General features: G+C 34.7%; 1 protein-coding gene across 1 annotated transcript; it reads left to right on the forward strand.

Annotated features, from left to right (window-relative positions):
• Positions 1-11,963: 11,963 nt before the first annotated feature.
• LOC18441367 (ethylene-responsive transcription factor 3) lies at positions 11,964-12,389 on the forward strand. The gene has a single exon (XM_006851485.1). It carries the CDS (start codon positions 11,964-11,966, stop codon positions 12,387-12,389), a length of 426 nt encoding a protein of 141 aa, XP_006851548.1.
• Positions 12,390-15,840: the final 3,451 nt, after the last annotated feature.

Genomic DNA, 15,840 nt, shown 5'->3' on the forward strand with positions numbered 1-15,840 from the left:
CACATAAAACGTAGGAACACTTACAAGTAAGAGTATGGTGTTAGTGGATACAATGAGATAAGGAGAATAAACCTAGCATGTTTACAGGAAATTAAATGGAAAGGAAAAAAAAACTAAAGAAATAGATGGGTATAAACTATGGTATACAAGAAAAAATAATAATAAAAATGTCATAGGTATAATAGTAGATAAAGATTTAAAAGATAAAGTAGTTAATGTCAATAGAATATGTGATATGCTCTTATTAATTAAACTCGTATTTGAAGAAGAGACAATTAACGTAATTAGCGCTTATACACCACAAGTAGGATTAGATGATAGAATTAAGAGACAATTTTGGGAAGACATAGATGGAATAGTCCAAGATATACCAAATGGAGAGATGACCTTTTTAAGTAAGGACCTAAATGGTCATGTAGCAAAGGATAGTATAAGATATGAAGGGGTGCATGGGGGAATATGGGTTTGAGAAAAGAAATGAGATTCGTGAGACTATTATAGATTTTATTGTGGTCTACGACTTAGCAATAGCAAATACTTGCTTTAAAAAGTGAGATAAATATTTAATAACTTATAACAGTGGAACATATAAAAGGCATATGGACCTCTCCTTAGTTAAGAAGGTAGATCGATCATTATGTAAAAATTACAAGATTATCCCAAGAGAGAGTTTGACTACCCAACATAGCCTCGTGGTCATGGACATCTGCATAAAGACATAGATGAGAAGGGGTTAAAGTAATGGGCGTCCAAGAACTAGGTGGTAGAATTTAAAAAATGAGAAAATAGACTTATTTAGGGATAAATTAGTTGAAGAAGGAAAATAGAACTCTGAACATGATGTCAATGTAATATGAAATGAGATGGTTCAATGTATCAAGAAAGTAGCAAAAGAAGTTTAGGAGAATCCAGAGGGAAAAGAAACTTCGATAATAAAACTTGGTGGTGGAATAATATGGTTTAAAGCCATTAGCAAAAAACGATCATGTTATAAAACTTGACAATGTAATAGAAACGATAGAAGAATATAAAAATATTAAACAACTAGTAAATAAAGCTAAACTTAAGGCATATGATAATCTTTACAATAAACTGAGAACAAGAGAAGGTGAAAATGATATATCTTTAAATTAACAAAAGTATGAGAAAAAAAATGTAGGGATCTAAACCATATTAAATCCATTAAGAGTGAGGATCAAAGGGTCTTGGTGAATGATGTTGAAGATAGTCTACTTTTAAAAATTATTAAATGACGAACACAATGGGAACATAGTAGTAGAAGGTATTGTTGGTAGAAGTGACAGGGGAGGTCATAGATATATTTGTAGGATTAGGATGTCGGAGTGAAAGAAGCCTGGAAAATGATGAAGATAGGAAAGACTTTAGGACCAGATTGTATCCGAATAGAGGTTTGGAAGTACATGAGATAAATTAGCATTGACTGGCTGATGAATGATTCAACAAGGTGTTTAGAACAATAAAAATGCCAAACGAATGGAAGAAAAATATTGAGAGAATTAAGCTTATGAGTCTTACTATGAAGCTCTGGGAGAGAATTATTGAGCAACGACTAAGGCATGAAATGAGTATCTGAAAACCAATTTGATTTATGCCAGGAAAGTTAACGACTTGGGCTATTTTCTTACTTAGGTAATTGATTGGGAAGTTTAAAATGAAGGGAAAAAACCTCTGTATGGTCTTTATTGATCTAGAAAAAGCTTTTGATAGAGTATCTTGAGATTTGATTTGGCAGGTGTTAGAAAAGAAATGCGTCTCTAGACACTACATTGACTTGATGAGAGATATGTATGATGGAGCGGTAACTAGTGTATGAACAACTAGTGAAGAGACATGTGAGTTTTCAATCACAATAAGTCTACATCAAGGGTCAGCATTGAGCCCATACCTCTTTGTCTTAGTTATAGACGACTTAACTAGACATCTATAGAATGAAGCATTGTGGTGCATGTTGTTTACAGATAACATAGTTTTGATTGATGAGATCTGAAACAATGTCAACACAAATTAGAACTATGGAAGGATACTCTAGAGTCCAAAGGTTTTAAAATTAGTTGGACTAAGACAGAGTATATAGAGTGCAATGTTAATAATAATTGGAGTAGAGATGAGGACGTAGTTAAGATTGATGGCCAGGAAGTACAAAAAAGGTCACATTTTCGATATTTTGGGTCGATAATCCAAAAAAATGGAGAAATCAAGGAAGATATCGCACACAAAATAAGAGCTGTGTAGGCAAAGCGGAGATGTACAATTGGAATTTTATGTGATTGTCGCATACCAGTGAGGCTGAAGGGCAAATTCTATAGGACATCGGTGAGACTAACTTTTCTCTGTGGGGTGAAATGTTGGGTGGACAAAACATAATATACCCATAGAATGAGTGTGGCGGATATGAGGATGTTGAGATGAATGAGTGGTAAGACAATAAGGGATATAATTTGCCCTTCACCCTCATCTCCTCAACATGAGTCAAGCTCATCTAGTTCTTCCATGGATGAAAATTCAAGTAGAATGTCACATAGGAAACAAAGTTTGAATGATAATTTTGCTCAAACTGAAAATACAAATAATTTTGTTCCGTTGTTGAATGTGAACTTGTAGGTTTTGATGATGCAGCTCATAACAAAAGGTGGAGAAAAACGATTGATGAGGAGATTCAAGCTATTGAGAGAAATGACATATGGGAGCTTACATCACTTCCAAATTGGTATAAAGGAATTGGTGTGAAATGGTTTGTAAGGCAAAGAAGAATGAGAAAGGTGAAGTGGCAAAATACAAAATAAGATTGGTTATTAAAGGTTACAAGCAAAGAGCTAGGATTAACTAGCAAGAGGTATTTGCTCCTTTTGTTAGATTGGATACTGTTAGATTAAGTATTGCCTTTGCTGCTTAAAAGAAATAGAAAACCTTCCAAATAGTAAGTTTGCATTTTTTAATGATTATCTTGAAGAAGTTTATATTGAACAACCACCGAGTTACATTTAAAAAGGGTATGAGAACAAAGTTTATAAATTACAAAAGCATCCTTTGGGTTAACGCAAGCACCTAGAGTTTGGAATGCCAAGATTGATAAATACTTTCATGAATTTTTCGAAATGCCCTTATGATCATGCTTTATATTTGAATATGAACACCAATGGTGATATTTTGATTGTGTGCCTATATGTTGATGATTTGATTTTTGCTGGAAATAATCCAAGCATGATTGATGAATTTAAGCAATCCATGACTATTGAATTTGAAATGGCTGACATTGGACTTATGAATTGTTTTCTTGCAATTAAATTGAAGCAAAGTGATGATGGGATTTTCGTTTGCCAAAGTAGATATGTAATGGAAATTCTTGAAAATTTTAAAAAGGAAAATTGCAACTCAAGGACCACCCTTGTTGAATGAAAGTTGAATAGAAAATATGATAACTCCAAAGTTGATTTCACATACCTCAGGTTGGAAGCTTGTGTTATTTGACATGTACTTGACTGTATGGAGTGGGTATGATAAGTAGGTATATGGAAGCCCCTAGTCAAACTCATTTGAAAGCAGTCAAAAGAATTGCTTATTATCTAAAAGGCACATTGGATTATGGACTGTTATATTCTCATTCAAATGAAATCAAGATTGTTGCCTACTGTGACGTCGATTTGGGTGATGATTTACATGACAGAAAGAGTACTACGGGCTATGTATTTCACATGGCTTTTACAGCTTTTACTCGGTGCTCAAAGAATTAACCGATTGTTGCTTTATCCTCATGTTAAGCTGTATATATAGCAGCATCTTCATATATATGTTATGCCATTGAGTTGCGAAATATGTTGAAGAATTTGACAATTAAAATCAACAATAGCATTGACCAAGAATCCAGTGTTCCATGGGAGGAGAAAACACATAAACATGAGGTTTCATTCAATCTCAAAGATGTTAAAAATAATGAGGTTGAGTTGGTATTCTGCAGGTCAGGATAACTAGTAGCTGACATCTTGACAAGCCATTGGAACCAGACACTCTCGGATATTTGAGGATGCTACAGGGAATGAAAGATTTGAAAAATGGGTTTAAAGTGGGGGTGTTGAGTAAACCCATTTTTATTATTGTATGCATGGTATCTTTTGTTCACATGCATGGCATGAGTTTTAAAAAATCGTAATCCAAGAGAGTTAAGTATGTGAGAAAACAGGTGTGTGCATGTTTTTCTCAAGAGAGTTAAGAAATATGTATAGGATGAGTCTAGAGAATTGTAGAGAAGGGTGGAAGACTTTTCTTGAGAGAGATTGGAGGTGTAGAGATATCTAGAGAGAGAGAGAGAGTTGTAGAGATTTCTAGAGTGAGATGAAAGCCTATAAATGATGTACTAGAGATAAAGAGTGAAAAAGAAGAGAGTACGTGAGAGGTAGAGAAGTTTGTATAGAGTCGAGGCTCTAAACAATCAAAATAAAAGGCAACTTCAAATAGTGTCGAGAAATGTGGTTTCAATGCTGGAAATCTTTGTGATAGCTTTAAAATATATTTTTATCTCTAATTGTAAATTTTCAAGCTTAAAAAATAATGTAGATCGAGAAGATATGTGAGAATTAAAAAATCTTGAAAATTGACCATTACAAGATGCACTATTTTCAAAACTTCAAATCCATTTTTTTTTTATGTCCATACATGTTGATGTCGAGATGATCAATTTGAGGTATCAAAACAATATTTTCTAATGAATTTTTGAGGTGTATTCTAATTTGGTTGTTTAGAGCTTCGCACTTATGTAAACTTTTATCGTAAAAGAAATTGCAACTTATTGAGTAAAATTTCAGTTTAGCCCAAGTGTTATAGCATTCTTTGCTTGTTTTCATTGTAATGCAATACGGAAAGCCTCGCTTTTAAACAAAACCATCCATTCAAATGGGAAGAATGGATGGTCATGATTAAATGCGCACTCAAACTTATCCTAGCGTTCCAATTAGCCACCAGTTGGACTTCAACCCTGATCTGTTATAACCCATCCCTCTTGCCCATTGTGAACTTTGCAGTCCAGTATCATAATGTTAACGAAAGGAAAAGTTTATATAAGTTTGAGGCTATAAACAATCAAATTAGAGGAGCGCATTTCAAAAATTTCATTAGAAGATGTTGTTTTGATGCTCAAATATCCTCAAATTAATCATCTCGACATCAAGATGTGTGGACATGAGAAAAAAAAAGGGGATTTCAAGTTTTGAAATTAATGCATCTTGTAATGCATATTTGGACCGTCAATTTTCAAGATTTTCAAGTTTTTATAGATCTGCTCAATCTACATTATTTTTTAAGCTTGAAATTTTATAATTAGAGATGAAAATATATTTTAAGGCAATCACAAAGATTTCCAGTATTGAAACCACATTTCTCGATACACTATTTGAAGGTGCGTTTTACTTTGATTGTTTAGAGCCTCAGCTCTGTACAAACGGCACCCTTAACAAAATTCTTGATTTGATTTGAGACCTTGGTAAGATGATGACTGTCGTTGCATTGCGTCCATGCTTGGAACTTGTGGCCTTCCAAATGAGTAGCTGATTGTTGTTGTTTTACTTGTTTGTGCAATAAGCTTGGTGACCAGACTCGACCCGGCCTGATCAGTCGAGCTCTAAAAAACTAGGACCTAAGCCACGAAAAAATCATAAGGCCAAATAGTTGGTGAGGCCACCGTTTGTTTATATCCATCTACAAGATAGATGTTGAGTGTGTCAGGAGACGCAATTGTACAAGTGCGTTATCTGACACACTAATTACTTTTCTAAAATTAAAATAGATAATTTTTTAAATTTTTTTATTGCTTATATTGTTTGTTTGAATTCAGCAAGTATGATTACATTGCACTGCTTTTTAAGCCCCAAATTCACTACTGCGAGCCATGATTTGAGATGTAATTTTGGGATCCTAAATCCCTAAAAACCCGGGAATTCAACACAAAGCAAAACATCAGTCCTGATAAAAGACTAAAATACCCTTGCACCCATCAAATGATTTGAAATTCCAAATGCGAGGAGCCCAAACACACCACGCCTCCAATGATGGCGACCTCCTCAAATCATTCTCAATCAAAACAAAACAAAATTTAATGGGAAATCATTCCTCGTAATTAAATTAATTAATTGAGGGGCTAATATCCCCACCCATGTTTTCGGGGATCCACTTAATAGGGTGGTTTCTGTAGAGCATGGGTGGCAAGATTAGCCATACAAGCCCTAATAAATGACACATTGTTTTCAAATGATTTGATTATTTTGAAATCAATTTCCCCTGAAATATATAGGGAAGTAGAAGGCTGCCATGTGAAAGTCTCTCTCTCTCTAAACATAGGTAAGCTTTTCAAAGTTTGAAAAAAGAGAAAGGGAAGCTTTTGTTCCCCTCTTTCTAGAACAAGAACAGAACTTGAAAGGTCCCACCTCCTGGGCTTTTTTTCTGTCTTAAAATTTTTTTTTATTTTATTTAAGGTTATCCGCTATTATAATCATCGAATAACTTCATTTTTTGGTTTGTTCGATATTGCAAATACCAGACTGCCCTAAAACTCAGTCCCTATCGTATGCTTGACATCAAAGGTAATGGACCGCTCGAATTATTTCATTTCAAGCGGTCTAGTGTTGTCAATTTCGAAAGAGCCAGATGTGAGAGGGACATGTATCGTAGTTAGTGGTATAATAGCGAGCCTTATTTGGACAGCCAGGGGAGAGAGAAAATGATGAAAATAAGGGGGAGAGAAGGTGGGGTTTTTATTGCCTAATTCGAAATGGTTCAATATTGCAAAAATCGGTTTGGTTAAAGAAAAATTTCTACGGATCCGATGTTGACAATTTCGGACTAAAGGGGAAAATTGGCAAAAAAAAATAAAATAAAAACAAAAACAAAAACAAACAAAAAAAACCGAAAGCTGAAAGGGCGCTCCTCAACGTAATATCGAAAAAAATATGGAGCAATTCATAATACCGAACCCCAAAATTGTTTTGTACCTTATTTACCCTTTTTCATTTCTCACGCAAACCCGCTTTTGACCGAACCATAAAATAGAAAATTGAAAATCAACACTGCCCTTACTTCCTGCAATGATTTTATTTTATTTTTAATAAAAAAAAGTAAGGCTCAAATCCCCATTGATTTACCAATAAAAAAAAAAAAATTGCCCCTACTTCTTCTATTCCTTATTCCCCTTTTCTCTTCTTCATCTCTATCCTCCCTCCTCTCTCCTTGATTTTCTTCATCTCTCCTTTTTTTTTTTTTTCTCTTGAAAAAAGTTTATATAAGATTGAGGCCCCAAACAATCAATCTAGGGCGTACCTTAAGAATTCACTAGAAAAAGTTATATAGGTGCCGAAAACCCCTCAAATCCAATCATCGCATCATTGAGATATATATGGAAGCAAAAGGGCCTTCATATCTTGAAAATAATACATCTTGTAATGTATTATCTAGACCGTCAATTTTAAAAATTTTCGAGTGTTCATAGATATGCTTGATCTACACTATTTTTGAAGCTTTAAATTTTATAGTTAGTAATTAAAATAAATTTTCAAGCCATCATAAATATTTTTGATACTGCAATGACATCTCTTAATACTATTTCAAGGTGCACCTTATTTTGATCGTTTACGGCCTTAGTACAAACCACATGCTTCTTCTCTTTGGTACTTATGCTCCCTCTTTTCCAAAACCATATTCTTTTTCCCGTGGTTTGTTTGAATTTAAGTTGCTACTAATTTAATATTTAGTAAACTTAATCTTGATAACAAATATATGTTGTTCGGTAGTGTCACTCATAAAATTAAACACAATAAATTATAAACTGTTTTAAATATGATTTTATTTCATTGAAAATATGTGTTTACTTTATTCAAACTAATTTGCTGAAAATCACACGTAATATATATATATATATATATATTACATGGTATATATACCAAACAACTAATAAAACAATACTTTTGAGACATATTAACTTCAGATTATATATGTTAGTATTTTTGTTTTAAAACACACACAGTTGTATTTCAAAATAACATAATAATTTATGTTGTGTTTCTAAATTTTGAATAAGTTGAAAGAGAAAGGTTTTAGTTCCACATTGAAAAAGAGAGAGAGTGAGGGTTGAGTAGTTTATATGCATGGACACTCTCGTCCGAGCACGCGTGCACATGTAACTGATCATATCAGACGTTGATAATTGTTTATTTTGATACACTATCTTCTACAAAGCAAAGCTTGAAGCACAAAAAGAGACCTTTTGTTTTCTTTTATCCCAAGGATGAATTTGCCAATCTTATGTACATTGTTGACAGTTAGATGCCCGAAAATAAAAAAAAAAATCATTTTAATTTTGGCCCTTTTTCACCCAACCATTTTCCAACAATATTGTCTACTCCTGATAAGACCATTTTCCAACAATATTGTCTACTCCTGATAAGACTGGTTGTCATGCAAACAATCGCTTATATTTTCTTCTCTTTTTCTAGGTCATCTATTCATTTCCTCTCTCCAAAACCTATAGAACGGTAGGCATCAAATAAATAAAGAGTAGTGGCTTGGTTCGGAACCTTCAACACAGCCGAGGACGCAGCAAGGGCCTCTGATGTTGAAGCCTGAAAATCAAAGGCCCCCCGTAAGACAAGACCCATTTCCAAATTTCCCAAAATACCCCTACGTCGACGCGCCATGAGGAGTGGCAATGGGCGGGTAAAGGTCCTGACCGGATCCAAACCTGCAAATATAGGGTGGGATCTGGACCAGACTCACCCGACCTAAAAAATAAATAGATATATTTTACAATATTTAAATGGGGATGGCAACGGGTCGGGTTTGGCTGGACCCTGACCCAGACCCAGACCCGAATAGTATTTAGGTCTAGGTTTTGAACCCGGACCTGACCCATCGAGTCCAAAAGTTAGACCCATACCCTGATATGTCGGGTCCTGGGTCTATCCCTCGGGTCCTGAGTCTGATCAGGTCCTTGCAACCCTCATTATGAGTTTTTTTTTTTTTTGTCATTTGTTTACCATTATATACCTATATTATTGGCAACAAGGTCACAATCACCTGTCATTAGATTTCAAGCAGACTGATTTGTCGTTTAATCGCCAAAGATGACTACGAGTTCTTATTGTATACAATCCTTAATGCATCTAAACGAATAGTGTTTGAAAAATTTTATCTCCAACAATTTATGGGTACGAATCGGGTCCAACGAAACCCGGACTCGAACATGAATAATGTTCGGGTCCAAGTTTTGGATTCGGACCCAACCCGCCAGGTCAAAATGTTGGACCCATACTCGGACCCGTGTCGAATATACCCGGTGGGACCCAAGTTGGGTCTGGGTCCATTGCCACCCCTGCATTTAAATATATTTCATGTATTGGGACCCGAAAATATTCCAGACCCAGACCATACCCAACTACTATTTGGGTCCAAAATATGGACCCGGACCCAACCCACATGGTCCAATTTTTAGACTCATACTAGCATTCGGATCGAGTCTACCCCTTGGGTGCTAGATCAGGTCTAGGTCCACTACCATCCCTACGCTGAATCTATCAATTTCCCAAAGTGCCCCTCTCCGAGAAGACGGCTTTAATCCTGACCAGTTTGCTTTCCTGGTGCGTGAGAGTGTGAAGCCGCAAACCGAGGTGTTAAAGTGGCTTAAGGTTTGGGCCATGGCTCAATAGGAGAGAGAGAGAGTTTTAGAACTTCATTTTTTCAAGGGAGAAGTTTATAATGTCTTTTTTTCAAGGGAGAAGTTTATATAGAGCCGCTCTAAGCAATCAAATTTGAGCCTACCTCAAAATTTTCAATAAAGGAGGTTGTTTTGATGCTCAAATATCTTCAAATTGATAATCTCGACATCAAAATGCATGGCATATGAAAAAAAAAAATGGATTTTAAGTTTTGGAAATAGTATATTTTGTAATACATTTTTTTATCGTCAATTTTCAAGATTTTTAAGTTTTCACATATCTATCGATCTACACTACTTTTGAAGCTATAAACTTTATAAATAAAGATGAAAATATATTTTAAGGCTATCACAAATATTTTCAATATTGAAACTACATTTCTCGATACTATTTGAAGGTAGGCTCTAATTTGATTGTTTAGAGCCTAGGCTCCATACAAACCACACCCTTTTTTCAAAGGATCCGGTTTTTATGCACCCAAGCCCGCATATATAGAGATACATGCCAATTAATAAATATATTTTTTAAAGGGATTTTAAGACTTTATTTTTAAAGACATATAATCTCTAATATGGAGATCATGAATATGAATAAATAAATAAAATTTAAGAACTAAAAATAATAATTCTAATAAAAAAACATTTGGATTGTTAATTTTTATTATTTTTAAATGACACACCTACTTGTATTTTTCTTTAAAACAGATGCTTTACACTTTTTAGACCGCATATGTAGAAATGCGGTCCAACCGGCATGAAACAAGTTTCTTTTTCTTTTTCAAATCAACGTACCTTACGTAAGAGAGAGAGAAGGGAGTGTTTAAAGAAATAATGCGATAACTGTCAGAAGGTGGCAATAAAAGTATTTAATGCTACCTGCCATTCCTTCCTCTTCACTTACCTTACGTAAGAGAGAGAAGATAGGGCCGTTTTGTTATAAACCACATGGAAAATGGCATTAAAAGACTTAAAAATTGATTAATGAGTCCAAGGAAATTCAAAATTTCCCACTTAGAGAGTGAAATTTGAAATAAAGAAAACACACTCTATTCTAATACTTTTGATACCTCACCACTAATATTAGTACTATTTATTGTTTCAAATACCGTACCATCTTATAAATTGCCCATTTTTATCTTTGTTATATTGGATGGCCTTATGAACATAAAAAAAAACAATAATAAAAATTAAAATACAGTTTGATTTTAGAAACATCATATCACGAGCAAGGTTAAAAAACAAAGGCGCTATTTAAGAGGGGGTTGGTCCTTCTGCGTAAATACTGTAAATTTTTCGACATTTTTGTTATAACAGTAAAATAAAATGACACGGATGTGATTTTTCCTTAACATTAGATTTCAATAAAAAAAATCTGCTCGTTTTCTGATTTTTATTATAAAAAGTATTAACAATTAAGAAAGGGGTAAAAGTTATCCATCATGTAGCATGAGGGTTAGCAACACATTTACTCACAATAAACCCACCACAGCTCCAAAGACGGCAGTAAACTCCCTATCACATACCTTAAAAGGAAAATGTTTATATAAGATTGCAACCTTATTTTATTGAAGTAAGGTGAACCTAAAAAGTCCTAGAGAATATAGCTTTCGGACTTTGGAGAGCCCTCTAATTAATCATCTCGACCTCGAGATCTATGGAAATTAAGAAAAAAATGAATTCCAAGTCCAAAAAATTGTACATCTTATAACAAGTTATTTGAACCGTCTATTTTCAAGATTTTCAAGTGTTTATTGATATGTTCTATTTGTACCATTTTTGGAATTCTGAGTTTTATATCTATGGATGAAAGTAGATTTTCTAGCCATCGTAAGGTTTCCAACACCAAAACGACATCTTAAAGTAAATTTTAGAGGTGTGCCTTACTTCTATAGTATAAGGAGGCAACCTTACAAAAATCTGACCTTTATGTAAACTCCCTATTAGTACGAATAAAAAGCACAAATAAAATTAAGATGACCCACGTAATAAATAATTAAATATCCTTTAAATGATTTTGAGGGTTGCCCACATATTGCATGGAACGAATGAAACGTTTCTCTCTCTTAAATTCCATTGTTTATCCACGTACTCCTCTCTTTCTCTTAAAATTACGAACCACTCTCCCTATTTTCCCTTATTTAAACTCCCTCCCTCCCCCTTCAACTTCGTTCACTCTCTTCCTTCTTTCTCTCTCTCTCTTCCTCTTCCTTCTTTTTCTCCTTGAAGTCTTGCTCCTACTGTCTGTGAAACAATGGCGGGCAAAAGACAGAGAAACGGCAGTGGGTACACCGGAGTGAGAAAGAGGCCATGGGGCCGCTTCGCCGCCGAGATAAGAGACGGGGCCCACAAGAGGCGTCGATGGCTCGGCACCTTCGACACGGCCGAGGACGCGGCAAGGGCTTATGACGCCGAAGCATTGAAGATCAAAGGTCCCAAGGCCAAGACCAATTTCCCCATTTCACAGAATACCCTCGCACCCGGGCCTCTTTTTCCGAGTTCCCACAATGCCCCTCTGCAAGATGAGGGGTTCAACCCCGACCAGTTCGTCGCCGAGGTGCTCCAGTGTGTGGAGCCTCAAACTGAGGTGATCAAGTGGTTTAAAATTTGGGCTATGGCTCAAATGGAAGACAGAGAAACCACAGTTTCTCCCTCTAACTTGGGTGCTTTCATGTGGTAACTCTTGTTAATGGTGAACTCTACTAATGAACATACACTCAAAAAGTTTATGCCTATGAACTCTCACTCTCACTCACTCACTCTCTCTCTCTCTCTCTCTCTCTCTCTCTCTCTAGATGTTGTATGGATGTGTTACACAGTGGTAGCTCTTTCAAAGTGTAAGATAAAGTTTAGAATTCTCTCTCTAGATGCTGCTACATGGAGATGGTTTTTGAAGATCCATGGGATGGACAACTCTGGTTTAGAGAGACAAAGTGAATATGATCTTGGCTAGCTGAGTTTTGGAAGATAAAAACACTTCACCTAGCTGGTTTGCTGGTTTTGGTGCAATTTTGTAAGTTTTGGGCACACAAAAACTTAGGGCATGTGTCCTACATGGATGTACCAGTTTTGTGCATAATTTCCTCCTTTTAGTAAGAAGCTTTACATTACTATTTTAAAGAGTTGTCTCCCTCTTCTTGAACAAATACAAAGTCAAAATGGAGAATGCCTGAGAGAACGAAGAAATTGCGAATTGAAAATAGAGAATGTTTGCATGAAGAGAGATAAAGAATGAAGAAATTGCTAATTGACATTCGAGGTGCTTGTCCCTTGCATGATATATGTATTTATTTATTTATTCTTGGGAGAAGGTACCTAGGGACCCTAAAATAAGATTCACTAATAATACTTGGTATTATAAGTCAAAAATTATGTTTTTGATTTGAGTGATTTTTGAACTTCCCTATACACAACAAACTAATCACATGGATGATGCACTGCAAAAAAAACATAAAAAGTCGACTGTTTGGGCAGCTCGAAAGTTGGGATTTTAAAACCCCACAAAAAAACATCAAAGCATTCCGGTAGCAGTAAAATTTGAACTTTCGAACCACTTAAATAATTTTTTTTTTTTTATCTCTATTTTACATTAAGATTTTTGTTTTTTATTTTTTGGTATTTTACATTAGGATTTTTGTATTTTATGCGGTTCTAAAGTTGGATTTTTAAACATATCCGGCATAATTTCATTTTTTTTATTTTAATAGTAAGAAAGTTAGACTTTCAAACTACTTAAATATTTAATTTTTTATGTATTTTAGAAACCTCCAAAGTACGATAAGAATAATATAATGTAAAAGTTTAAGATTTTATAAGGAAAATAAGAATTAGAAAATATACAAGAATAAGAAAATATGCAAATTCGGGACCGCACTATAAAAGAACCAATAATTTCTTATTTTGGGTCCACACTTACATTTTCTAGTATTCGTATTAAGATTATTGAGAGAGAGAGAGAAAGAGGGAGAAATACATAGGTATTGAGAGGGAGAAATAGAGAGGCAGCACATTAAGAGAGATGTATATAACGCGCATTTTAAATCGCACTTATCTTACGTAAGAGAGAGATGAAGGAAGAAGAAGGGGGCTGTTTCCGTTATAATTTATAACGGATGGGTGGTGGCGGATATAAAAAGTAAATATTTGGTGCGTCACTTGGTTTTACGAGGAGGTTGGTTTAGAATTAGGTAGGAGAGAGATTTATGCAACGTTCTCCCATTGGGCTGTCCAATTTTTGATCAAGTGAGCTAGTGATTGTTTTGATTTAGATCGGACGATTCGGAGTATTTTATTTTTATTTATATTTATAAATTATATGAATATAAAATTTAGTATGTAAAACAAACATTAAAGAAATAATTTCGGAAAAATAAAATTACTAAAACACATGTGAAATTTTTAGAGATATTTTGACCATTTTATTTTATTAAAAATATTATTTTTATACTTTATACGGGTGTAAGTTTAAGAGAGGAGTAAACTCCTTAAGTTTGTCAAAATATTTTATAGAAAAAATTAAAATAAAATAATATAAAACGTCACACTTGGTAGAAAATAAGATATATAAGTTTTATATATTAAGAAAAATATAGAAGCTTGCCCCATTTCAAACCACCTTTGAGAGAGAGAATGTAACTGATGATGGAGAGTGGCATTTTAAACCTTTTAAGAAGTAAATATGGGGTGCATCACCTTAGTTTTAAGCGGCAATATTAATCTCCCATTTACATTACGTAAGAGAGAGAGAGAAGGGCGTTTTTTGGGAAGATTGATAGACGTGGAAGGTGGTATTAAAATTATTTGAGAGGCAAAATAAATAGCGCTGCATGAGCTTCCATTAAAACAACTGTAAATTCTCACTTACCTTTCTAAAAGAGAGAGAGGTTATTATTATTATTATTATTATTTTGGTATTTTTTGTTTGGTGAATAAGGGGATAATGGCCCCTACGTGTATTATTAATAAACGAAAATTGATATTACATGTACAATCATTGTACAACCCTTTCTAAGCGAAAATTGGCAACATTATATATAAGATTAAAGGAGCTAAAAAATAGGAAGACGTGCTCGCCACACCGTTGCTTCTTCCATGGATGTAGCCCTCTTGGCTAGGCAGGCGGCAACCATGTTGGCTTCTTTGAAAATGTATAATATCTTCAAACTCGTGGTTTGCAAAGGAGATGAGCCCTGCAATTAACTGAGATTGTGCGTGCTTCCAAGGTGGCTTGCATCGACGACTCAAGGATTCATGTAGTTTGGAGTCGCTTTCAATGATGAGAGAACTCCAATTAAGCTTTCTTGTTAACCAGAAATGCTGAGGTCCAATGCATGAAATTCAACAACATTATTGGAGTTGTGGCCGAAAGGTGCTACAAAAGCCGTCATAAATCTGCCGACAGCGTTTCTGATAATCCCTTCATAACTAGCAACACCGGGATTATGGATGGAAGAGCCCTCAATGTTAAGCTAAAAATGACCACTAAGGGGTGGTGACCATGCCGGACTAAGGCAGGGGAAGGGCTCCATACGCCAGGTCTTGAGGTCCGTGGTGATGCTTCTTTCCAAAGGGACGGAAAGCTCCTCTTTTGCAATCAAGTTGACAAAGTGAATTATCCACTGAAAATGATGTACTCTAATTAGGGTTGAGAATGGGTCGGATCGACCTAGATCTATTGGGATCCGGATCTGAACACAAAAAGTATATATAAGATCTTGATTTGGATCCAAACCTGATTGCATCCAAAATATCATATTAAGATCCAAATCCAAAAACAATACATGAGATGTGGATTTAAATCCTGACCCGATTGGATCCAAAACAATTATTTTATATATTATTATATATCTATAAAATAATATTAAATAATATATAAAAAAACTACTGCATAATATATATATATACAATAATTTATAATTTTTTAATAACTGGCTTGGATCCAAATCAGATCCATTTGTACCAGATCCAATATGAATTACTATTTTTGATCCTAATTTTGGATTTGGATCCAACCCGTCAAATACAAATCTTGGATCCAACTTATATCCAGATAAAATTTGAAATTCAGGTTTCAAATCCAAATCGGGTAAATTCCCAACCCTATCCTTGATGTCATTTTTCCCACGCGCAAC

This window comes from Amborella trichopoda, chromosome 11 (genome assembly GCF_054954075.1).
Source record: "Amborella trichopoda isolate Santa Cruz 75 chromosome 11, AtrichopodaSantaCruz75HAP2 v2.0, whole genome shotgun sequence".
NCBI classification, from domain to species: Eukaryota; Viridiplantae; Streptophyta; class Magnoliopsida; order Amborellales; family Amborellaceae; genus Amborella; species Amborella trichopoda.

Excerpts from the sequence above, each read along its gene's own strand:
- LOC18441367 (XM_006851485.1), top strand. The coding sequence starts at position 11,964 with ATGGCGGGCAAAAGACAGAGAAACGGCAGTGGGTACACCGGAGTGAGA.